Consider the following 27372-nt stretch of genomic DNA (forward strand, 5'->3'; position numbering starts at 1 on the left):
ATAGAGTGCTAGGTAAATTTGCACTCACTTAATTACCAATCAAGAAGTCTCAGCTCCATTATAGGAGTTCCAATGATGAGTACGTTCTCTTCCTGGGGATATAGGATGGTCTGATGTTGAGAATACTTATCTCAGTAGAGAAGAGGAGGGTTTCAATATCAGGAAAAATTGGATAGATGAAGTTCCATCAAGCCTCCAAGAAGCAGTAAGAAACCTTGAGGAAAACTGGCAGATTTCCCCATATTCTGTCCATAAAAGCCAAAATATTCTCTTTATGCATAGAATTGGAAGGGACTTTAGATATCATCTCTAAAGCCATCCCTGACTTCCTTGAAAATGTTTTTAAGCTTTTTGAAAGTAAGAACCACATCCTATTTCTTTGTGTTTCATCAACCACCATAATGCCTTGTACATGGGATAGTGATTAGATCTCTGATTTCATGGGTAGAGATCCTCCTAGGTGAAGAAACTTCCTTTACCAATGTAGGTCAGTATTTTCTCTGCAACTTAAAGCCTTAGGAAGTTGCCAAGAAGACCTGCGTTCAAATCCTACCTCGGATACTTTAACTAGATATATGACTTTGGGCAAGCCTTAACTTTGATTGCCTCCAAAAAAGATGCTTAATTGTTGATGAAAAATGCTGTCACTTCCTACTAGAGAAAATAACAAGAGGCAGTTAGATGGCACAGTGCATAGAGCACCAGCTGTGAAGTCAAGAGGGGCTGAGTTCAAATCTGACACTCAGACACTTAACATTTACTAGCTGTGTGACCCTGGGCAAGTCACTTAAACCCAATTGCCTCAGCAAAAAAAAAAAAAAAAAAAATGCAAATGCAGATTGGAGTATATATTTTTTCACTTTCTTCATGTTTCTTGCTGGGATTTTTGTTGTTGTTGTTTTGGGGGGTTTTTTAATGGTAATTTTTTTCCTTTTTTTAAAATAGTATTTTCTTTTTTCAAATACACATAAAAATAGTTTTCAAAATTCATTTTTTAAAAACTTTGGGTTCTAATTTTTTCTTCTTCTCTTCCCTCTCCCCTCCCCAAGATAGCAAGCAGTTTCATGTAGGTTAAACATATACAATCCTCTTGAACATATTTCTGTGTTTATCATGTTGTACAAGAAAAATCAAACCAAAAGAGAAAAAAAATCACCAGAAAGAAAAAATAAACAAGCAAAAAGGTGAAAAATCTATGCTTTGATCCACTATCAGTCCTCATAATTCTCTCTCTACACATGATTAGCATTTTTATGGTAATGTTTTTCATGACTTTACAGATAATAAGGGATATATTGCATACCTTCTCAGTGGGTGGGGAAGAGGCTGGAGCGAGAGAGAAAATCTGAAATTCAAAGTTTTAAAAAGAATGTTTAAAAATGAGTTGTGTTACCACACATGCCAAAAAAAATGAATGTTCAATTTCTTTTTTAAAGTAATGATTAAGTGGCAGATTAGAGGTGAAGGATGGTCTCTGAGAATTAATTAAAAAGAAAATTCACAGTTAACAATGGTTATTGTAGCTTAAGATTATGAGTAGATTCCTATATATTAACTATTTAATCAAGTTGGGCTCTAAGTGCCCAGGATTCTTTCTGCGTTAGCTAAGCCACTCTGAGTTATGTGTGTTTTCAGTGTGAAAAAGACAATGGAGAAGAGAGACTTCAATTGACATTCAGTTTTCTTTACAGGTGAATTTAAGCTTTTCATCAGCAAAAAGCCTTCCATCCTTGGACACCCATCTGAAGGTGACAGCCTCTCCTCAATCCCTCTGTGCCCTCCGTGCAGTGGATGAGAGTGTCCTTCTCCTGCAATCTGAAGAGGAACTTACTCCTGGGTCGGTAAGTTCTAACTCATCCCTGTTATCATAAAGAAATCATAATTATATAACAAGAAATATTTAGATACCTGTTAACTTTAGTTCCTCATTTAGAGATTATGGACATCATATAACATCACATTAAAAGTACAGATAATGTCAAATTGATTCGAAACACCTGATTAGAATTTGCATAGCCATAGGGATAGATCAAGGGCACATAGTGTAACATCAAGAGCTGGGCAAGAAGACAGAAATAGGGAAGCTAAGGGTTTAGGGGGAAAGAGTGGATGAGTTCCAACTTGGATGTGATGAGTTTGAGATTTTCATGGATCATCAACATGGAGATGTCAAAAAGGCATTTGGAACTCAAGAAAGAGATAAAAGGTGGATACGTACCTATGGAAGTCATCTTTATGGTTAAAACCATGGTTGCTTTTTCCTTAGCAAAATAATTATCCCAATAAAGATTAAGAAAAACCCAGTCCATAATCCTGTGAGAGAGCTACAGAGGTAAAACCTGCCTTTTAGCACAGGTTCTTACAAAAAAGTGTGTGTTCTTACAAAAAGAGGCAGCTAGGTGGTTTAGTGAATAAAGTATTAGACTTGGAGTCAGGAAGACTCATTTTCCTGAGTTCAGCTCTAGCTGTGTGACCCTGGGCAGGTCACTTAATCCTGTTTGCCTCAGTTTCCTTATCTGTCAAAAGATCTGGAGAAAGAAATGGCAAATCACTCCAGTGTCTTTGCCAAGAAAACCCCAAATAATGTCAACAACAACAAACAACAGAAGAAGGCACTTCCCTGAATGTTAATTACCATAATTCAATTTTGAGTCATAAGAAATCTTTGAAAAGATATAGTTCTCTTCCACAAAGGTAAGGACTCTAAACTCTTTTTGATAGATACACATTTAATGGGTCAGAGGTAGCAGAGGGTTGGGAAAAAATAAATGAAATTGAAAGCTGGAGAAAAGGGGAAAGAAATGAAGGATGAGTTAAAAGGATCCCAAACTCAGAGCTAGAAGAGACTTGTAGTGATCATCTAGTTTACTTCTCTTATTTTATAAATAAAGAAACTAAAGTCTATAGGTGTGGAATGATTTGTCCAAGGTGACACAGAAAATATCATAACTAAAATTTATTTTTTAAGAAAGTATTTATTTTTCTCAATAGCATTTTATTTTTCCAATTACAGGTAAACATAGTTTCCAAAATTCATTTTTTCTTCAATAGTATTTTTTGTTCTCCAAATATACATAAAGATAGTTTATAACATTTCATTTTTGTAAGATTTGGGGTTCTAAATTTTTCTCCCTCCATTACTTACTTCCCCCTCCCAAAGACAGCAAGCAATCTGATACATGTTAAACATGTACAGTCCTTTTAAATGTCTCCACATTTGTCATATTGTGAAGGAAAAAACAGAATAAAAGAAAAAAAAAACTGTGAGAAAGAAAAAGCAAACAAAAAAAGTGAAAATAATATGTTCTGATCCTCATTCAGTCTTCATAGTTCTCTATCTATGGTTGAAACATAGATGCAGATGGCATTTTCTCTCTCTGTCTTTGTCTCCCTCCCCACTTTGTCTGTCTGTCAGTCTCTCCCTTCTCTGTCTCTCTCTGTGTGTCTCTGCTTCTCTCTGTATCTCTGTCTCTTTGTTTCTCTCTCTGTCTTTGTCTTTGTCTCTGTCTGTCTCTTTTTATCTCTCTCTCTGTGTATCTCTCTGTTTCTCTCTGTCTCTGTCTTTCTCTCTTTCTCTCTCTCTCTCTCTCTCTCTCTCTCTCTCTCTCTCTCTCTCTCTCTGTGTGTTTTTCTTTCTCCCTCCTATTCTGTCTCTCTCTCTGTTTCTCTGTCTTTCTCTTTCTCTCTCTCTTATTCTCTCTCTGTTGCTCTCTGTCTCTCTCTGTTTCCCTCTGTTTCCCTCTGTGTCTGTCTCTCTGTCTCTCTCTCTCTGTTATTTTCTCTGTGTGTGTGTGTGTGTGTGTGTTTCTCTCTCTATCTCTCTGTCTCTGTCTCTCTTTCTCTCTCTGTTGCTCTCTCTGTCTTTCTGTGTATTTCTCTCTCTGTCGCTCTCTATTTCTCTTTGTGTCTGTCTCTCTGTCTGTCTGTCTCATTTTCTCTGTTTGTGTCTCTCTCTGTCTCTCTCTCTGTGTGTTTTTCTGTCTCTCTCTCTCCCCCAGATCACTGCATTGCTGAGAAGAGTCATAGATAAAATTTAAACCCAGGTTTACAATACCTGAATCTAACACGAGCCCCTTTGACCCCACAATTTACTGCCATCATTCATGTTTCCTTTTATCTGAGAGTTTAAGGTGTCTTTTGCAAAGGATAACCTTTCCTTTGCCTTTGATTCTATTTTTTGTCCTATTGTGCTTTGTTGAAAGAGCGGCACCTAAGCTTGAGCCTTGTTGCAAGGGAAGGATTCTAGAAGACAGAGATAAGTACATTTTGGCCACAATGTCCACAAGTCAAAGCTCAAAGAAGTGTATGTTGAATTCTGGGGAAAACGTAAAATTCCATTTTGGTTGGAATATATAGTGTATGTAATATAAAACAAGACTATGAAAAAGGTTAGAAATATGTTGTGAAGGCTAGTAATAGGCTGAATAAAAAAGTATTTTATTGAAGAGGTAATTATAATAATAATAGCTACTACTTATATAGTGCTTTAATTTTTAAAAGCACTTTATAGATATTTAATTTTATCCTCACAACAGCTCCTTATTAGTGTTAATTCTCCTTTTATTTATGAGGTATCCTTTTCAGGTAAAATATATATATATGTAAATATGTATGTATATGAAATTTCCATTCAAATTCCATTCAAAACTTTTACTTTCATTTCATGAACACACTCAGAAAATTATACTCAAGCTAAATTATATCTCATAGGATGACATTCTGTGAAACTATAGGCTAGCATTTTCTAGGATACCTCTTCAATGCTAGCTTCTTCTTCAATGTGAAGAGAAAACCTAAATGTATTTGTGAACTCCCACAGTATGACTAAATTTTACCATCCTTTCCTCTTGAAATTTTCATCAATAGATGCTATTTTTATCCCTCTTTTACATATGTAAAAGGCAAGAAATTAATTGACTTTTCTAGAGCCATACAGCCAGTAAGTGTCTGAGGCTAGATTTGAATTCAAGATTTCCTGATTTCACATGCAAACATTCCCTCTACTTTGCCATTTAGCTGTCTCGGGTAACCACTGAAAAATGGGTTAAGCAATGAAGAGGTAAGAGACTGTAATAATCTTCAGTATCTTACCTATTTATTCCTCACTATCTATAAACATGTTTAGATATCTCCCTATGTTTAAAAAAAAAACCCAAAAAAATTCCTTTACTATATAAGTCTCTCAAATCCTATCCCTTCAACCCAATTTGGAATAAAATCCTGGAGAGATTAATCTTTACTCTGCTTTGATTTTCCCCATTCCCCATTCACTTTTCAATCCCTTTTAATTTGGCTTTCAATTCAACATTTTCTAACTGAGACTACTTTATTAAATATTACCCTTACCCTCTTAATTTCTAAACCAAATGGCCTTGACTTTTGAGTATCATGTGACACTATTGCCCAACTCCTTACTACTGGGTCCTTTTTCTGATTTTGGCTTCCATGACTAATGTATTCTCTTCTGGTTCTCCTCCTATCTTTCTGACCTTTGTTCAGTTTCCATCATAGGCTCATCCTCTTCTTTTGTTTCCTTAATGTAAATATTTCCTAAAACTCTGTTTTCAGCCCTTTTCTCTCCTGTTTTCACTATACTCTCTCCCTTATTGATTTACTCTGCTACTACTGATACAATGATCACCTTTAGGAAGATGATCTTCCATAGATATCCGTGTCTAATTCTGTCATCTATCTTTTGATGAACTTCAGTCCCACATCTTCATCTATCCACAGAATATTTCCACTTTGGTTTCCCTCAAACTCAATCTGATGTCCAAAAGTAAACCCTTTTCTCTCCTAAAAATTCCTTTCTTCCAAACTTTTCTGTCTTCCCAGTCATGGATGCTCAAAACTTTGGAATCATTGAGTTATATTTCTTTCTCACTTCTTACACTCAATCAAGTGCTATAGGTTCTAATTTTACACCATCATTTTTGCATCTAACCTCTTTCTGATTCTCATTGCCTCCCAATTTTGTTCACTCAATCAATAAAAATGTATCAAGTGCTTACTGAGAGAATCTCCATAAGGCACAAGTGGGTGTTATGTTACTGGATGACTCAAAAATTTCAGTATTTATCTCCATTACCAAATGCTATTCAGCCTGGTATTTAAGGGCCCTCACAACCTGCTTCCAATGTACATTTATGGTTTTATTTTGTATCATTCCCTTTCATGTTTTGTACATTCCAACCAAAATTCAACATAGGCTTAGAGAAGATCATTAAACACATGGAATCTGATGAGAGTTCCAAATGAGATAATATAGAAAAAAAGAGAGAGAGAAAGAATGCCCTGGATAGATCCATATTTAGTGGGATAACTTAGAGAAATAACTAACAAAGGAGGCTTAGGAGTGGTCAGACAAGGTGGAAGAATTAGGAGTGAATAGTTTCATGAAAACCTAGAGAGCAAAGAGTTATATAAGAAAAGATAGTGTCAGAGGAAAAGATCAGGAAGAATAAGGACTGAGACAGACATTAGATTTAGCAATTAAGAGATAATTGGTGACTTTTATTTTCAGTTAGATAATGAAGTGGATTTAAGAATTGAGATAGAAGCACTCATTATAGATGTCTTTCTCAAAAAGTTCAGCAATGAAGGAGAGAAGAAAAATATAATGATATCTAGCAGGGATGGTTGAATTAAGTGAGAGTTTCCTAAGGATGGGGACACTTGGATATGATGTATACATTAGCGAAGAAGCTAATAGATAAGGATAGATTAAAGATATGAAAGAAAGTGGGAATGATAGTGAGAGCTAGTGAGAAGACAATGATTCAGGTGGGATTAAGGATGTTTATAGAAGACTGGCCTTGGCAAGATGAAGGGCTAACTTTATTTGAGATAAGAGTGAAGCAAGAGAAAGTGGGAGGTATTTAAATAATGTGAAATGAAGAAGGAAAATCAGAGTGAATGAGTTCAGTTTTTATATCAAAATATTATCTGCAGCTAAAATAGTGAGGTAATGTGGGAGCATTGAGAAGGGATGAAAATGTTTGGAACAGCTGTGAATGGGAGAGTGAATCATTTAGGGAGGAAAAATTGATTAATTTGTTTCAATGAGAGTCCAGGTAAGATTATGTAACATTAATTTGTAGTGGACCCAGTCCACTACATGTGAAAGTCTCCAAATATTTGGGAGTAACCTAAGACTGGGTTTTGGCAAGACTTGATCAGTGATAGGATAAGGGAGCCAGGGACTTAATTGTAGAGGATAGTTTTGAAATGAATTGGTTCATCTTTTGATTAGCCAAAGGGTCAAGATATAGAAAAGTAGGGATGATAGGAAAAGAATTTAGTTGTGAATAGATTCAAGGTCAGGATTAGAATAAAGAATAGAGTAAGGAGTCATAAAGAAGAGGGGAAAATGTATGATAAAATATTATGATCAGAGAAGTTAATTTCAGAATTTATGAACATGGGGAATGGAACACTTCAGAGTAATGGCAAAATCAAGGGTATGATCATCTCAGTGTGAAATGGAGGTGGAATGGAGGAGAAGGAATGGAATTCCTCAGAGGAATTCAGTGGAACACGAAGAATTCTTAGAATGAGATGATGGGAATGAAAACTAGAATGAGGAATGAGGAGGTTAGAGTGTTTGAAGGATCTATCTATATATGTGTTGTGTGTATACATATTTATGTGTGTGTATATGTATATGAGGGCATACATGTATATGCATGATTTTCAAATATGTCCCTTCCCCCATTTAGAAAATGTCAACAAAGGTGAAAACATATGAAATACCCACCAAATACAGAGAACTGGGTTAGGTACTGAAGGAAGACATAAAAAAATTAGACTAAATTTCATGGAGATTTTATTCTAGTAGGGATATGGCACCAATTAAATGAAATGTCTATGATGAGCGGCAATGGAGAATCAAAGTGACATTTCTGCTTGGAGGCTAATGGGTGGTCCTGATGGGTGATTGGATCACAATTTTTTTGGTTAACTCTTCTGGTCTATTGTATTTCTGGCTCCTTTCAAGGCAAGGTAGTATTCCTATTAGTTTTTATATGTCTTTCTGTGAATTCATAGCATAGTTGAATCCAACTGAATAATATGGCTTTCACAGATGAATTTTTCACTAATTTTGTTCTTCCCGTAATTCACAATTTGTTAAGTGTGCTCTACTTTACTGAAATGAGTCCCATCCCCCCCAACCCCCCTGCCAAATTGGGGTTAAGTGACTTGCCCAGGGTCTCACAGCCAGGACGTGTTAAGTGTCTGAGATCACATTTGAACTCAGGTCCTCCTGACTTCAGGGACACTGCGCCACCTAGTGCCCCTTTGTTTTTGTTTTTGTTTTTAAGAGGAAAAGATGACATTTATGGAGGACTTTCTGGTTTACATAGTGCTTTAAGAATATGCTTCAATTGTTCCTTTACTTAATTTACACAGCACTGAGGTAAAATGATTTTGCTTTTACAGATGGGGAAAGTGGGACTAGAACCGGGCAGTTTAGTAATTAGCAAATCTGTGATTGGAATCCAGGCCTCTTGATTCCAAACTTAGTGCTCGTTCTGCTATACAATGCTGCCTCCTACAGGGTAGAGAAAATAGTGTTATTCAGGTTGATTTCAGAAAAGCCAGAAAGATTTAGATGAACTGAAGGTGAGTGAAGTGAGCATTCTACATAGTAACAACAAAATTGTGTGATGGACTTAGCACTTCTCACAATACAGTGATCCAAGACAATTCCAATAGACTTTTTTTTCTTTTTTTTTATTTCATAGCTTTTTATTTACAAGTTACATGTATGGGTAATTTTACAGCATTGACAATTACCAAACCTTTTGTTCCAATTTTTCCCCTCCTTCCCCCCACTCCCCCTCCCCTAGATGGCAGGTTGGCCAGTAGATGTTAAATATATTAGAGCATAAATTAGATACACAATAAGTATACATGACCAATTCCAATAGATTTGGGGTGGAAAATGCCATTTGTATCCAGAGAGAAAACTGTGAAGATTGAATGCAGATCAAAGTATACTATTTTTACCTTTTAAAAAAGATTTGTTTGCTTTTTCTTTCTCATGGTTTTTCCCTTTTGTTCTAATTTTTCTTTTACAATGTGACCATATGGAAATATGTTTAAAATTATTATATGTGTATTATCTAATAAAAATTGTAAAAAAGGGAGAAAAGAAAATTCAGAACTCAAAATCGTACAAACATGAATGTTGGAAACTATCTTTACATTTAATTGGAAAAATAAAATACTTTTTTAAAAAAAAGGAAAAGGAAAATAGTGCTCATGTTCTTATTTATATAACATAAAAGTTATTTGAGGAGGATATGGGTCCCTAAAAATGTCGTCGATAAAATCTGTTGTTTCTTCCTCTGAAATTATGATCTCCTTCAAGTCAGGAGGCATTTCACCCATATTTTTATTCCCCTATGATGTCTAATACAGGTCCTTGAATATAGTAGGAAAAACATTTAGGAAAATCTGTTATTTGATTGGCTGTTGGGTGACTTCTTTCTTAGATATAGTTTCACATGTAAATTTGAACCCGTTAGCAGAGTTTCCTATGGCACTTGACCCCTGATATTTTTAATTCTTGTATTGACCCAATTAGGGACAGCTAAGTAGCTAAAGTGCACAGAGCCCTGAGCTTGGAATCCGGAAGATTCATCTTCCTGAGTTCAAATCTGAGTTAATCACTTACTAACTGTGTGATTCTGGGCAAATCACTTAACACTATTTGCCTCATTCCTCATCTGTAAAATGAGCTAGAGAATGAAATGTCAAATCCTTCCAGTATTCTTGCCAAGAAAATCCCAAATGAGGGCAACAAAAACAATAATGACCCAGGTAAGCTTAATGCTAATGAAAGGACAGTAGCAATAAGAACAAGAGCATCTTTTGATCATCAAAACCTTGCAAGATAGCTACTGTTATTATTCCCATTTTACAACTGAGGAAACAGACAGATTAAAGCACTTTCTGAAGTATCTGAAGCTAGAACATTCATCAGCATGATTGATGCTCATTGTGGTGGTTCTCCTTAATCACCTGGAGGAGGAGAGTGGAGATATATCACTTATGTTCCTATCAGTTTTCAAAGAGAATAATAAGAAATGTCTTTCTCTTTTCTCTTTCTGCTTACATAGCTGTATGAGCAACTATCTGTGAAGGATCTTACTGGATTCCCTGAGGGTCTGATGGTGCAAAATGAAGATATTGAAGAATGTATCTCTTTCAAGAATATTTTTATTAATGGAATTACTTACTCCCCTGTGTCAAATAGTGAAGAAGATGATACTTATAACTTCCTCAAAGTAAAGTCCCTTTTTCCTATTCACATACTTGATTATAAAATTCTTGAAGGATAATTGTTATTATGCAAAAGATAAAGAACAAAGTTTAAATTGTCTGCGAGGAGCATTCTGAAATGTAACCCCATGTCTGTTCTCTGTATTTATCTATTTAGCCTTTCAAAATTATAATTCTGAACTAATTGAACTATGTCAGTTCAACCTTTCCTGTTGCTATTTTAGGTGGGACTAAAAGGCTTTGCTTTTTTTGGCAGAGGAAGGGAATACCTCAAAGAGTCTTATCCCCTTGATAATGTTCATTTATTTATTCTAGGATCTTCAGCATTTTGAAGGTTTTTCTATTTATCATGATTGAGTCAACTTTTGAATATATTTTTGCAATATCTGGGCTGCTATATGCCATATATATATGGCAACTGCCCCTATTGAGTCCAGGGACCATAACCTATTTTTGTTCCTGGGGATAGTTGCATTCCACTTCTGATTGAACCTGTTGTCCAAAATAATCATTAGGTCCTTTAAGGGAATGTTGCTCTCTGTGGTCTGTGAGGAGTCTGGAAGGAGTTAGGGTATGGTGCATCTATAGCTTATATTAATAACTCGGCTCTTAAGCCAATATTTTCTTGCATTTGTGCCTGAGTTATATGTCTGTTTATAGTAATGAGAAAGGGTGACATTTAAGGAGGATTTTCTGATTTACATAGTGCTTTTAGTTCTGAGGCTTATTAGCAATAGAGGAAATAAATATGAGAGAAACATCAGCCATAACAGTTACTATCAAAATAAATTTATTGGGTGTCAATAATGTTTGTGAATTGATGCATTTTCAACTTTCTTTCCAGGAAATGGGCTTGATGGTATTTACTAATACACAGGTCCAGAAGCCTTATTTATGCCCCTCATTTCCTGTACCACAAAGTTTGCAATCTTCATACTCAGGTAAAACAACAAATCTATTATTTGTTTTGAGTTGAAAAAATATGTGATATATCATGTAGAGCCATTTCTCTCATGGTGGTTTAGAAATATGATAAGAGAATGATTCAGAAGATGGTCCAGAAAGGTAAGTATTGAGTAAATTTTTCTATTTTATCATTCTTCCAAGAGTATCATAAGATCCTAGTTCTAGAGCTGGAAAGAACCTCGGAGACCATCAAAGCAATCATTTTACAGAGAAGAAAACTAGAGTTCTAAGAAGCTAAATTATTCATTCTATGTATAGTCTGCCAATAACAATAGCCAATTGCATAGTGCTTTGAGGTTTTCATAATGCTTTACAAATATTACCTCACTTGATCCTCCCACCAACCTTGGGAGGAAGGTATTATTATCCCCATTTTACAGATGAGGAAAGTGAGATTTAAGTGAATTGCCCAAGTTCATACAGCTAGTATCTGAGATTGGATATGAACTCAGGATCTCCTTATTCAGTACTTAGTCCACTGCACCATCCAGTTGCTTACTAAATAGCCATTAGTGCAAAGGAAAGTGTGACCTGCAAAAAAAGTTTGAGTAGGAAAAGAAAGTAAATGAAGATGGGAACAAGAAAATTAATGCATTTTTGATTGACTTTTCATTATTTACAGAAAAACTAGCATTTATGAAGGTATTCCTATAGTAGGTGACCTTCAACATTTCAGCTTTAATGAAATTGATTTTTGTCTTGTTCATTTTCAATGGCAATTATCATGCAAATGTGTATAAGATAGAAAAGGAAAGACAATGGCATAAAATGCCTAAGAAATTACTGGAAAAAATTCTTATTTTCTCAGTTGGTATGTCCTTTAAGAAAAACAAAGGATTACTATTAGTGAGAGATCATAGGGACATTTAGAGCACTTTTTTCCCAATGGTATTTTATTTTTTCAAATACATTTAAAGATAGTTTTCAACATTCATTTTTGTATGACTTTGTGTTCTAAATTTTTCTCCCTCCCTTCTTTACCTCCCCCACTCTTCCTCAAGACAGCAAGCAATCTGATATAGGTTAAATATAGGTCATATATTTTAATGTGATCTAAACATCCTCATTTTATCAATGAGGAACTGAAACTCAAAGAGGTGAACTGACTTTGCTGAAGATCATGACGGCATTAAGGGGAAGAGATGGGATTTGAACACAGGTCTTTTGATTCCAGCTTCATGCTTTCTAACACTCTTTCGGGAGATTGGATTTATAATTATAAAATAATTGGATGTGTCCACTGATCATTGACTTACAGGACATATTATATAAAACCAGAATTCATGCTCTAAAGGCTAGATGACCATTTGTCGGGGATGCCATCAAGGGGGTTGTCAGTTACAAATTCAATTAGATCTTCTCTAAGGCCTTTTCCAATGCTGAGATTCTCTGCTATTTCTTAGGACCTTCTTATTTCCTTTGGGATTGATAGGACAAAGCAGCAGCATGTAAGGAGTCACTTATTAAGAGACAGAAAAAGATCCAACAAAATAAGATCAAATCCTTTTATCTAATTAGATTAATCTACTTTTTTCATCTTTGTATTGATCTATAGTTATCTACCTATACTTTCCTGGTTTCTGGGCTGTCTCCATAAGAGAGAGAAGAGAGTTTAATTTATTTAGTTAATAGAAGACATAAGCATACAAATAAAATAAATACTAGATATAAGCACTTGAGATAAAATTGATATAATTAAATTAATTATGTGATTAGAGTTTTGTAATTATAGTTTTTGCAAAATTAGATTTACTTAGACTGTTTCTACTTGCCACTGAATTCTAGACATCTCCCTACATTTGTATGGCCACTGCCTCTCTGTGAGATGACTGCTTCCAGTTACTTCTTTGTTACTAAGAATGAACTTTATTTTCTATCACCTCTTCTACTTTTCAATGTTTTCCTAATGCCTACATTTTAGGAGAGAGAGAGGGACAGACAGACAGACAGAGAGAGGGAGAGGGAGAGGGGGAGGGGGGAAAGGGGCAGAAAGAGACAGAACAGAGACAGAGAGAGAGAGATGGGGGAAAGAGAGGGGGATGGGAGACGGAGAGACACACAGAAAGGCAGACAGAGACAGAGGGGAGAGGGAGAGACAGAAATGGGGGGAAAGGGAGGGAAAGGAAAGACACATATACAGAGACAGTGAAACAGCAGCAGAAAGAAAAACAGAGTCAAAAAGAAACAGAGAAAGGGAAGAGGACAGAGGGTAGGGGCGGGGAGAAAAGAGAGAGAGACACAGAGAGACAGAGAAAGAGAGTCTCTTTCTAAGATGATGAGACTTAATGTGGCCTAAGACTAAGACTAAGAAAAGGAAAGGAAGAAAGAGAATGAGAATAAACTTGTCCATATCAATGACTTTTTCAGAAAAGATAATGACCACACACACACACACACACACACACACACACACACACACATCATAGTATAGTAAAAAGAATTCTGGAGGAGTCAGAACACTTGGGTTTGAATTCTGACTGTACTACTTATAACCTACGTGTGACTTTGAAAAAAATCACTTTTTTTTCTCTGTTTTAAAATAACAGAGTTGAGAAAGATGTCCTCTAAACTCCCTTTTATCCCCTAATATATGAGCCTATTATCTTACTTTTCATGTTGTAAGACCCTGGAAATGCTTAATTGATGATCTTGGCAAGAAAATTCAGAGTGATTTCATTCCTTATAGGGAACCCTGACTATTTCAAATACTCCTTGTCTCCCTATGTCATTTCCCAAACATTTCACCGTTTTCCCACTCTCCCAAACTTTTCTTCTCTCAGATCACCCCTCAATAATTCTCCTGCTACCCACTAATATCAGATACTTATTCCTATTTTATAAGGAAAACTGAAGCTTAAATGATTTGTCTCAAGTTACACAGATAATAAGTGTCTTTGGCTGGATTTGAACTTGATCCCTGCTGATACCATATCCAGCCCTTTATAGCAGATAGCCTAGACTCTTTATTTAGAAGTTTGAGGCTATTCTTCTCTCCTTAAAACTTCTCATCATCAGTCACTCTCTTCTCAACACATAAGAGGTAGCCCTGCTTTTTTACTAAGCTAACCCCTTTATTTGTGCCTTTGATTTGTTGCCTCTCGCTTCTTCTAAGACTGTTCCAGTGGTCTTTCTCTTTCCATTGACTTCTTGCCATTTACCTCCACCACCCACTTCTATCTATACAATCAGGTCTTCCCTTAAGGTACCCTCAGCTTAGATATGGATTTTCTCAAATAAGTTACCCAAGATTTGAGGAACACATTCAAATTAATGAAGAAGGAAAGAAAAAGAATAAAAACTTAGTGGACTTGTTGTAGACATCCACCTTTACTTCAGTCATCTAGGTTCTGTATTTCAAATTCTAGTCTTTATTAAGTGTGGGTCACCAGGTTCATAGTTTTCTGGATTTGAATCACCTCTACACTAAAAAGAAACTTGAAGCATGAAATCCTTGTCTAATGACTAGGGAATGGACATCTCAGAGTAACAAGTCATTGACATGTCACTTGGGCATTTCTCCACTAGAGGAGCATATCAATTTTGACATTTTCATCATAAATGAAGCCAGAAAAAAGAAGGAAGTTTAAGATAAATAGAAAGATAATTCACAGTGGTGAATTATAGTGGCAGTTAACGAAATTGGTGCTGTTGAGAGTCCAAAAGCAACACAAAACATAATTTCATATATTAGTTGTGTACTCATGCTAAGTATTTTCAAAAAATATTTTCATGAAAATAAGTATGAGATGTGCACACATCTGTCATAGAGAACTAAGAATCAGAAAAAGTATGCCAAGAATTATTAAGAACTTTCAAATTAAAATAGACTTTGATAGATAGTAACTTCAGTCCATGATGGCCATGAGTATGTTAGAAAATATGGATCAGGAATAAGAGAGAACAAAAACTTGACTTATTGCTATTCTTAGGAGAAAATAATCAGAAGACAACAATACATGGCAAGCAATAAATAGCATCACACCAAAAAGTAAAATTGATTACATTTTAGCATATAGGAAATGATTTATTACTGACATGATAGTCATTCCTAAATCATCATCTTGGAGATGCTGTAGAATGAGACCACAAATTTGTCAGTGTAATAGGATAAAAATAAGAAAAATATATGGCCTGCAATTTTAAAAAATTTCATCCTGACCTATTTAGATGAGTCAACAATGCTAAAAAACTATTAGGATAGGGATGAACAAAAGGGACATAGACATTGATGATAGTAATTAACCATTGTAAATCAAATACCATAACAAAGACACTAAAAGAGAGTGAAAAACATTTTAATTAACAAATATTTGGCTAATGTGGCAAGCAGAGAGATAGGGCATCCAAGAATAGTGAAGGTTTAGAATATAAACTATAAGGTCTTACAGAGCAGAATGATGGAATATTAGGAATAGTATTACTTTTTTTTTTTAGACAGAGTTTTATTGTTCAGTTGTTTCAGTCATGTCCAACTCTTCACAGCCCCATTTGGGATTTTCATGGCAAAGATTTCATAGCAAAGTTTGCCATTTTCTTCTCCAGATCATTTCACAGATGAGGTACTAAAGCAAACAGGATTAGGCGACTTGCTCAAGGTCACCCATCTAGTGTCTAAGGACAGCTTTGAACTCAGATCATTCTTTCTGACTTCAGGAACAGCACTCTGTGCACTATGATACCACCTAGCAGCCCTAGAAAGAAGCAGCGAAGGGCAAAATCAGTTTAAAGATTGCCTGGTGTAAGATTTAAGAAAAGTCATCTTGAGTGTTTAAGGGTGAAAATGAAAGATAACAAATAGAAGAAAATAGAAAAGATATCCAAAATTTTTTGTAGCAAACTCTTTTCACCATCAAGGACAGTGGGATGATCATTCTAATACTCCTAGCATCACATATTTGACTGTGAAACTATCTCATTTATATAAAGTTTTTTTCTAAAATAAAAATAATAAAACTTAGAAATTATAATTTAATTTAAATATAATAAAACTTCTTTATCTATCTAAAAAAATTTTTTTTCAGAATCATCTTCAGGCAAAATGAGGACCCCCTTAAGGGGGATAATAACAGGGAAAAAACAGTTTCCATATGTAATATTCCATAATAAAATTTCACTTAGTCATTACATAATCTACCCAAAAATATAAAGAACATAAATATTTTATTAAAATTTCAAAAATTGTACTTATTGTTCATTTAATATTTTTAAAAAGCATTTAATTTGGTAAGGCATAAATGCTTTATTAATGACTTCTTAGAGCAAGGTGTCTTCCATACAAACCTCAAAAACACTTAAGATTCTTGGAAAGCTATAACAAGAGAGAGAATCTTGTTCAACCATCTTCTTTTAAAAAAAAAATAATAGTATTTTATTTTTCCAAATACATGCAAAGACAGTTTTCAACATTCATCTCTGCAAAACCTTGTGCTCCAAATTTTTCCCCTTCTCTCCTCTTCTTCCTCCTCAATGACAGCAAGCAATTCTATATAGGTTAAACATGTGCAATTCTTCTCAACATATTCCCATATTTGTCATGCTGCACAAGAACAATCAGATCAAAAGGGGAAAAAAAAAATAAGGAAAAAAACTACAAGCAAACAACAACAACAAAAACTCTGAAAATGCTATATTTTGATCCACATTCAGTCTCCAGAATGCTCTCTTTGGATGTGGATGACATTTTCTATCACAAGTCTATTGGAATTGCTTTGAATCATCTCATTTCAGCTATCTTCTAATAATATTAGTCAAGGCATTAAACAGGGAGAAATATGCTTGCCAAGAATTTTTGCCATTGTCATGGTTAGTTAGTAAGGGCTGCCCTATAGATTATGAAGTTCTCCCAAGTATCCTTCAAATTTTAATCATATGTTACTGTCTCCATGAAATCTTTATGACTTTACTGATCAAGTAGATATAATAATAATAATAAAATTTCCCTTTCATTCTCAAATTTAAATATTGCTTCCAATGTTTGCTGCCTGTTTATGACTTAGGATTAGTCACTTTACTTCTCTAGGTAAAATGAGAAGGTTGGACTACTCGGTTTCTAATATCCCTCCTAGCTCTATATCTATGGCTCTGGGATCCACTTTGTTTTGTATTTCTTATCACATCTATCTATCTATACACACATGGATAGATACACATATACATGGGCACATATACATACACGTATGTATATGTCACATATTATATCATATAAAATTTGCATTTGTATTATAACTATCATAATGTATTCCTTTCCTCTTACTAGACTCTAAGGTATAGTAATATCTAAGTATCTAGTAATATCTAATAGTATCTAAGATAATGGAATATCTTGTATAAATCTTGTGTCTCGCACAATACTTAGTAGGACATAGTTAGCCATTAAATAACTAGTCAAAATTTAAAAATTTTTATTTTAGCAGGTGGTGCTATGGGTATGGCAAGATTAAGCTCTGCACCCAGATTTCATGCAGAGTCTCTACTTATGGAAGAAACTGTAATCCAAACTGAGACTGTGAGAACGTTTTTCCCTGAGACCTGGATCTGGGACTTGATAGTAACAAGGTAAGTAGTTTCATTTTTTACTATTTTTTTTTTCGAGTGAATTCTGCTAGATTTTCAATTCATTGACAGTTTTTCTCATTTTCCAATCTACTTCAGAACAAATCCAAATGAAGCATTATATGGATTCACTCTAAAATAAGCATTTCTGAATTAATTTGTTGCCTCTTCCTCCCACAAAATGGACCTGGGGACAGAACTTTAATTAAAGAATTAGAGAAATTAGAGATAGAGGCTGAAATTTAGAGTACTCTGAAAACACTGAGTGTTTAGTAGTTTAGGTAAACAAAACAAGATTTGCATTTAGTACCTAATTAGCAAGAATAATTATTCATTAATAATTAACAAGAAGTACTAGATGGTCTATTTTGCCTCTGCCTCTCTGGATCCAGCTGCTGCATCCCAGGTAAAATATTCCCAGTATCCAAGTCAGGGGCTGTCCCTCTTAGCCCATGTTTAGTTGTCAGCATGTTGTTCCAGTTAAGCTGATTGTATTTGCCCATCTGTCCTGGGTGGGATCACTCTGCTGGCCAATGACCACATCTGACCACACAATTCAGGAGCTGTGCTGTGACTGACACACTGAGAGCAAGTATAGAGTCAGCTGTGTCAGGATCCCCCCGTTTGGTCACGGGACCATGTTTTCTAGAGAATAATTTAAGAATGATCATTAATCACAAAATTAGATTTCCAGATATAAGGACTAAGCAATATGGGGATTTAGATTTAGAGGAGAAGTTTAAATTTCTCTAGTAATCTGGTAATCTTGTCTCTATTCTCTTTCTAGCTCTGAAGGGGAGGCTGAAGTGGCGTTGAAAGTTCCTGACACCATCACTAAGTGGAAGGCTGACGCATTTTGCCTTTCAGAAAACACGGGACTTGGTCTCTCCCCCCCAGCCTCTCTCATAACCTTCAAGCCTTTCTTTCTTTCTTACACCCTACCTTATTCTGTCGTGAGGGGAGAGGCCTTCAACTTCAAGGCCACAGTCTTCAACTATATGGCTCACTGCATCCGGGTAAGAGATGTCTCCAGAGCAACGGGAGGATGGGGAGGAATTGAACGATGGTCTAAACTGCCTAACCTGGAAACCAGTACTTGTCAAGGGAGCATTGTGATGCTCCAATGTGGGTGCATATGGGATTCCCAAAATACTGATAAGTGGCTAAATATCTGTCAGAGATTATCCAATCCTGACGGGCACAGATGTATTTTGGGAAACTTTCTATATATCTCCTGACACAACTCCCTACCCAAAGGCTCCACAATAACCCCAAAGATATTTTTTGAAATAGGAAAACAAAGTGTATACTTTTAAATGAACAAATATTAAACCTCAAACTCTATATAAATGTATAGAATCCTGTAACAGTCCCAAATAGTTTCTCCACTTAGACCTTTTGAGTGTATATTTACAGAATACTCTTTGCCAGTGTCTCTTTCTGAAGTTCCCTTTTGCCTCTCATTATTGACAAATAGCTTTCTTTTTGCCATAAAAAAATCAAAGAGTCTTTTAGCATAATTTATAATAAAATTTATATAAAAAGGCAAAGAGGAAAGCCTTAAGAATTTTCTTTCTGAGCAAGAGTTACCATTCTATTCTACTCTACAATAGAGCCATATTGTAACTCCAGCAATAGAGGCCAGATTAGGTATACTCTCTCACAAGCACAATTCTCTTTGTTGGTGAGGTTGTCAATTTCAGTGCTTATATATATCTATATAATGTAGGCTTTATGTTTTATAAAGCACTTTAAAAGTGCTTTTTTTTTATCTTCACATTTTATCCTCATTATGCTCATTTTATCCTCACAACAACCCTGAGAGATTGGTGCTATTACAATGTCATTTTATAGTTAGGGAAACCGAGACAAACAACATTATCTATTTATTGTTTATTTTCCCAAATCTATTTACTTTGTTTATTTTTCTATATCTATTTACTTTCATATTTATTTACTTGTTTTGTTTATTTTTCTATATCCCTTCATCTATCTATTGTTTATTTACTTATTTGCTTATTTTTCTATGTCTATTTACTTGTTTGTTTATTTTTCTATATCTTTCTATTTTTTTTCTCTGTTGGCTTTACTAGCTGTGTAAATTGCCCAGGATCACATAGAAAGTCTCTTAGACAGCATTTGAACTCAGATCTTCCTGACTTTAGGTTCAGTGCTTTAGCCACCTAGTTGCTCATATTATACGTCTTTAGGTTGTTTTTTTTTCTCCTGGATAGATTCAGGAAAGAGAAGGAGGAGGTAACCTACAATAACTGATATGGACAAAGAGATGCTCTGAAAGATATTTTTACAATTGTTTTGATAAAGATGCCCAGAGGGATATATAATTGGAGCGCTGAATTTGGAATCAAAAAGGCCTGGTTTCTTTCTTTTATCCCTTAGCTTTTATTATTGATTTATATACTTCTTAGCATTCATTTATTTAAATTCTGAGTTCTGAATTCTCTCTCTCTCTCCCTCTCTCCCCAGCCCTTCCCCCAGGCATTAAATGGGCAACAATATATTACATATGTGTGTGTGTGTATACATATACATATATATATGTATTTAAAGATATACAAAACATGTTTCCATATTAAGAATGTCTGATTTCAAAGATTTAGACACAAGTTATATGGCTATATGCAAGTCATTTCCACTTTCTCAACTTATCTGTAAAATGGAAATAATTATGGGACCCACTTCAGTAAGTGGATGTAAGAATCCAATGAGATAACACATGTAAAGTGCTAGGCAAACCTTAAGGTGCTACTATGTAAATATTAGCTATTGTGTTATTTTTAAAAAATCAGATCTGTGATTTCACTGTTTTATAGGGAATGTCAAATAGGAAAATCCCTCCATCAATGCATATCAGTTATCCAAAGAGAGATAACTGGGGCAATGAGAAGGAAATGTCTTATCTCAGATCATGTAGTCAGCATATAGTAGGGGTCAAGACCACCTGATTTCTAAGATGATTTGCTAAACATTATGCACACTGTTTCTCAAGGCCTAAATTACAGCTGGTTTCTGAATCACTGATCTTAATCTTCTTTGACTATAATTTCCTGAAATATAATTTCTCATGTATGCCATAAATACTAATAATATCAATACAAAACTCATGATATCTTAATATGATATTTTATAATTTTCCTATAACTTGAATTTATCTCAGTAAAGCAGGTTGCCTAATTCAGTCAGTCAATGAGCATTTATTAAGGGCCAGGCACTATTCTAGGCACTGAGGATATAAATATAAAGGAAGACAATCCCCATCTTCAATAAAAAGCTTACATAGAGAGTAGATGGATAGATAGATAGATAGATAGATGGGTGGATAAATAGATGGAAGGTTAGATGAGTGGATGGATGGATTAGATGGATATATAGATAGATGGGTCTATGGACAGATAGAAAGGTGGGTAGATGGATAGAGAGATATATGGGTGGATGGATAGATACTAGATAGATAAATGGATGTATGAATAGATAGATGGATGGGTGAATGGATGGATAGATAAGTAAATAGATGATAGATAGATAGATAGATAGATAGATAGAATTTAAAGCTTATATTCTAAAACAGAGCTGAAAAAGAGAAAAGAATAGAGGATGGCTAGTCTGGAAACCTTCCTCAAAAATGTAAATTCCAAGATGAATTTATCCAGAAGAGGATGAGAGAAGAGGACCATAAGAGTAGGGGAAAGTTCTAAAGTATGAACATATCTGAAGCATGGTGTAGAAGTCCCAAGAGACAGAAAAAGAACAAATTATTTAATATGATCCAATTATTTATACTCTCTGCAGTCTTATGAATTCCTAAACCTAACTAATCCTCCAGACTTTTATTTTTTCAACTCTAATACCCCCAAACCTTTTCATTTGGCCTAGACCTAAAAGTCTGACTATTCTATGTTTTTGATGCTCTGATTTCTTCTGTATGTCCACCCTTGGTTGTCAGGTTAAAGTACTACTGAAAGACTCTGCCAAGTTCTTGGCTGTTCCCAAGGAAAAAGCTGATGTATCTCACTGTATCTGTGGAAATCAACATCAAACATTTTCATGGGTTGTGACTCCCAAATCATTAGGTAAGTGATTCAACCTCCCAATTTATCAATTAACATTGCTAAGCATTGGGGCAAAAGACAGTTGCTGTTCTCCAAGAGCAAATTGGGGGACAGCATGTAAACAAGTTCTTTTACCTACTTCTAGTCCCAGTTTTATCATTTATAAAATGGGATTATAATACTTATGTCCTTGGAGGGAAAGGAAATCTTATACTGAGTTATTGATATTAATAATAATAACAGGGGTCTTATCATGCTCTGGAAATTAATCCCAAGGCAGAGAACTCTGGGAATTAAGAGGATATGGGGGGATAAGAAATATGCTCATTTCTTTCTTTTTTTTTTTTTAAAGGAAAGATCACTTTCACTACAAGTGCAGAGGCAGTGGAATCTCAAGAACTGTGTCATAATGAGGAGGTTAAGGTTCCTGAGGCTGGAAGGAAAGATACAGTCGTCAAAGATTTGTTAGTCGAGGTAAGTAGCATACCCCTGTTGGTTATGTTGCATTCCAGGGAAAGCATCAAGATGGCCACAAATCCTTTGCTAATGCACTTAGCCTTTAAGAAGTGACAATGATTTCAGTCTTAGCTCTAATTAGCCCAGCCATTAATCAGCTTTAAGAACTAAGACAACAAATCAGGTGGTATTACCTTTGCACTCTTTCTCTTGCTCACTTCCCCCATCCACTTGATTGTCAAGTTCCATCTATCACAATATCTTTGCTATTCACTTATTTATTATAGGTACAGGAAATGCTTTCTCTTCTCCTTTTTCACAATTATATTTCTATAACAAGTTTTTATGACTGCGCACCTGGGTCATTGTAATAGATTCCTTCCCTGAATAATCTTCCCAGTTATATAGATCTGGTCATCTCATTGCTCAGATCCCTTCAATGATTATCAATGAACTTCTTGTGTGAGTGAAGTTCAGATTCTTTAGCCTAGCATTTAAGACCTTTCATCATCAGGCAATATTCTACCTTTTACTCAGCCTTCAAACGGTATTACTCATCATACTTGTGGTCAAGCTCTACTCTTTCCTGCCTCCAAATACTTCTTTTCATATTGTTTTTCTACACTTGAAAAATACTCCTATGCGTTTACTTTCCTTACCTGTTAAAATATCCCAAATATTGTCATCCTCATTTTGTCTCATCTAGACCCTGATAGGATTCATTTAAGGAAGGGTTGGAGCCAGACCAAGACCAGTGACAACTTTTCCCAATATCTTGTGGATAGAGGGATCAATTTTCAAAAGTTTCAGGGGCTGTAAATCAGAGTACTTAAAATAACAAGAAACAAGTGTACTGTGGCTACAAGTATCACAAAAATCATGCTTCAGTGTCAAAATTTGAACAAACTTAGTCACCCCTTCAGGAGACAAATCTCATTAAATATAGGTAAATATTGGTAAACTAAGTCAGGTTACAGATTGTTCAGAATAGATTGATTGAGAGGGGAGGTTTACTTGTCACCAAGGTAACCAAGAAAGTTCTGTCAGAGAAATTCTTACACAGATTTGCTAGATTGCTGAGAAATAACTAGATCCTTTTAGGAAGCTCAAACTTCCATTTGGCTTCTGCTCAAGGAATGTCAAACAGTTAACATTATTATTCCATAAATCAAGTTTTGACCAGATAGGGTTAATATTAACCAAATACAAACTTTCAGTTGGCTAAAATATTGCAGGAGAAATGACCCTGATTCCTAATAAATAAAAGCAATTTGAACATACCTCTCTTGAAGGTAAACATTAAATCTATTAAACATCAAAGCCAAATGATGATCAATATTAAATAACATAAAATCTTGTAATATCATTTAATCAGCATATTTGATCATGAGTACCAGTTATCTGGTATTCATGTAGTTATCTGGTCCCTGGACAGGTGACAACTGGTACGTAAGATGAAATATGCACAAATAAGAACATCTAAGTATATGTAAAACCTTATCTTATTTAACCTTTCTAATTTCAATCCCTCTTGGAGCAGAAATAAATCATTAGGAATTAAAAATAATTATAAAGTTTCATACATATAGTGAATACATGGTAGTTCGCTCAAACAATTCAGAAAAAAGCTACTCTGGATTAAGAATTTTGTAATTGTATTGCTTATTAACCCTAAGATAAAAATAAAATTTTAAAAACTAAGGTCTGCTGATGTTAAGTTGGCTCAAAGATATAATTTCAATGCATCTTATTAATGAGAACAATTTCATAATTTTCATAAACAATGATCAAACAATCAAATAAAATGACTCACTATAAAAATACTTGTAATTATTTTATTTTTGTGGTAAGAAGACCTATTTTCTCATCAAACTCTTCATTGTCAGCTGAGTTGACAAGATCTTAAGACCCTGACTAAATAGAAAATCCCAAGAAAATAAATAAGAACAACTTAAGAAATATAGTATTTTCCCTCAAAATAATAAATTATTATTATCCACTACAAAGCAAAATATAGCCAATTAAATCATAACTGAAATCAAAACTCAGAATGTCAAATTATAGTTCTAGAAGATTTCATCTCAGATAGCAAAATTTCATTGTTCACAGCTTAGGACTAGGTTGTTATTGTTTTTTCTCATGTTGTCACAATAACCATTAACAGTAAGTACAAATATGGATATGTAGGTATATGTAAAACTGCCATTGTTCAGCCTCCATGGTCTTGGGGAAATTTCAAGTTTACTCTAGGGGATCAGTAGAGATAGCTCATCACCATTCACCATAATTGTTAGTCATGTGAATGAGTCCCAAAATCTGAAATCGTTTTAGAAAGAAATTTATTTGGTCATTTGGTAGGGGAAGAAAACTGAAAAAAATTCCCTCTGCAGTCTCTGCAAGGTTTATATTATATTGGAGTTCTGAGAAGAGTAGCCTCAGCAACTGCATGTATCAGTTAAGCTATTATGTAGAGAGGGCAGTTCCTAGGCAACCAAATCCATTGAGAAGTAAGTGTACCCAAGACCTGGGTGGGATCCAAGCATTCCCTGCAACCATCTGGCTTCCTTGGGAGTATCTCTGAGGTAGCTAATTTCTAATCATATCAAGGTAGATTTAGATAATATTGATTTTTTAAAAAAAAGGTTTTCCAAACAATATACTAACATATTTCCATTAAAAAAATCCTTCCCTCAAAATATATATAGAAGAACTGCATATGTTTAACCTATATTGGATTACTTGCTGTCTAGGACAGAAGGTGGGGAAAAAGAAGGAAGAAAAATTTGGAACTCAAGGTTTTGCAGGGGTGAATGTTGAAAACTACCTTTGCATGTATTTTGAAAATAAAAAGCTATTAAAAATATTTTTTAAAAAACCCTCCCCTCATTTGTAAACTTGATAAACGTTTTTTTTTTTTTTTAAAAACCTTTGGGCTTCAGATTTGGGCAATTAAATGCTGCAGTGGATAGAGTGCAGCAACATGAGTCAAAAGCCAACCTCAGATACTTACTAGATAACTGGGCAAGTTATTTAAACTCTGCTTTAGTAAGAGAGGAATAGTATCCAAATTGAGTGAGATGGTAGTCCCACTGTGATCGTACTAGAACTAGAATATTATTTTCAATGTACTCATCAAATTTTAATAGTAAAACTGGCAAAAAGGATAGCGACCACAGGTTTTTGACTAGGATCATAAAGGCTTTCATGATCATATCATCTGAGGAATTGGTGGGTTTAACCTATAGAAGGGATGACCACACTGAGATATGATAGCCAAATTCAAGTATTTAAAAAGTATTTATTTGAAGAGTTGTCCCATTAAAGGATAGTGAGATTTATTCTGCTTGGCCCCAGAGGTAAAAATCAGGAATAAATGATAAAAAATACAAAGAGGTATTTAGGCTTGATATGGAGGAGGAAGATGGAATAGCTAATGTTTGGAGCTACCCAAGAGTGAAATGAATTATCTCTGGAAGTAGTGATTTTCTCCACATTAAAGATCTTCAAGTAATAATAATAGATAATATTCATCTTGCACTTGAATGTTTGCAAACTGCTTTACAAATATTTCCAATTATTATTTACAAATATTACAAATTATTTTATTTGATCCTCACAACATCCCTGGGAAGGTAGATGCTGTTGTTATCCTTTACAGATGAGGAAACTAAAGTTGAGAGAGATTAAGCGACTTGTGTAGACTCCTATAAAGGTAGATTTAAACTTAGATCTTTTAACACCGTATCTCCCACTTTAATCACTGTGCCATCTTGCTGACTACTAAGTAAAACACTGCTTGATGACTTTTTGGAAATGTTGTAGAAGGAATTGTTAGTCAGATATAGGTTGAACAGAATGGACTGTATGTGACTTGATGATTTCTAAGTTTTTCCAGCATTTTCCAGAATGCTATTTATACTTGACCAACACATGGCACAAGTGAAAAACTATCATGAGAGAAATTTCCCAGTAGTTAATAGTTTGTTTATTTCTTGCCTTTAAGTTATTATTTTTTGACAGACTAAACATTGGTCCAGGTTTATTTAGAGCTTATTAATTTTCTTTGTCCTCTTCATTATTTCTCCATGTTTTTTCTGTCCTTTTCCCTTCCTTTCTTTTCTCCTTATTATTCAGAGCTGATGATAATGATAAAAAGAACGAATCTCCTTTGATACTACTTCCCAAAATGGAGAAGGAGCATTTCCTCAGTCAGTCAGTTCACAAACATTTATTAAGTGCCTACTATGTGCCAAGAATATAGAGAAAGACAAAGACAATTTCTACTTTCAGAGATGTTACGGTGTAAGGACCTGTGGAAGGGAGAGACAACATGGAAATGACTGTGTGTAAACAAGATCTATATAGAATAAATTTGGCATAGTCTCAGATGGAAGGAACTAAGATTAAGGATTTATTAAAAACAACAACAACAACAACAATAAAATGGGAGTTTGGAAGTGATTTAAAGGAAACTAGGAAAAAGAGATTAGAAAGAAGAGCTTTCCTGGTTTGGAGGACAGCTAGTGAAAAATTCCTGGTCAGGATTTGGAGCATCTTATCTAAAGAATGGCAAAGAGATCAATGTCCCTGAATCATAGAACATGTGGGAATGGGCTGGGAGGTGTAAGGTGTAAGAAAACTAGAAAGATAGGAAGGGGTCATGTTATAGGGGCTCTAAAAGTCACACAGGAATTTTTTATTTGATCCTGGAGGCAATAGAGAACCTTAAAAACCCATCTAGGCACCGGACCAGTAACCAAGATCTAATAGGAATAATTGACCAACTGATGAGCACTGTAACAAGCGAAAGTTCCCTCCTTTATAACACTGTCTTATATTTTTTCTTCATTGAAATCTCATTCCTTTCTTTTGTTTTTTTTTCTCATCTCACAGCCTGAAGGGATCGAAAAGGAGGAGGCTTTCAACTCCATGCTTTGTCCAAAAAGTAAGAGCCAAAATAGCATTACAATGACCTTGAGAGAAGGGGTATGATTTGTGGGGCAAGGTAAAAAGCCATCATCTTACCCAAATCCCATAACGA

The 27372-nt window shown here is 34.8% G+C and overlaps 1 protein-coding gene across 2 annotated transcripts in view; it reads left to right on the plus strand.

Moving 5' to 3' along the window:
• Positions 1–27372, plus strand: part of LOC127539205 (alpha-2-macroglobulin-like) — a 69536-nt gene that overhangs the window by 22246 nt on the left and 19918 nt on the right. Inside the window, exons 15-22 of one of the 2 annotated variants that reach the window (XM_051963257.1) lie at positions 1692–1841; positions 10125–10292; positions 11132–11228; positions 17664–17808; positions 18593–18821; positions 21770–21896; positions 22228–22349; positions 27225–27276. In XM_051963257.1, the coding sequence (XP_051819217.1) occupies positions 1692–1841; positions 10125–10292; positions 11132–11228; positions 17664–17808; positions 18593–18821; positions 21770–21896; positions 22228–22349; positions 27225–27276 (1090 nt within the window). The remainder of the gene's footprint in view (positions 1–1691; positions 1842–10124; positions 10293–11131; positions 11229–17663; positions 17809–18592; positions 18822–21769; positions 21897–22227; positions 22350–27224; positions 27277–27372) is intronic. The other variant, XM_051963258.1, reaches the window with a different exon arrangement.

The sequence above is a fragment of the Antechinus flavipes genome, chromosome 5 (assembly GCF_016432865.1).
Source record: "Antechinus flavipes isolate AdamAnt ecotype Samford, QLD, Australia chromosome 5, AdamAnt_v2, whole genome shotgun sequence".
Taxonomy (NCBI): domain Eukaryota; kingdom Metazoa; phylum Chordata; class Mammalia; order Dasyuromorphia; family Dasyuridae; genus Antechinus; species Antechinus flavipes.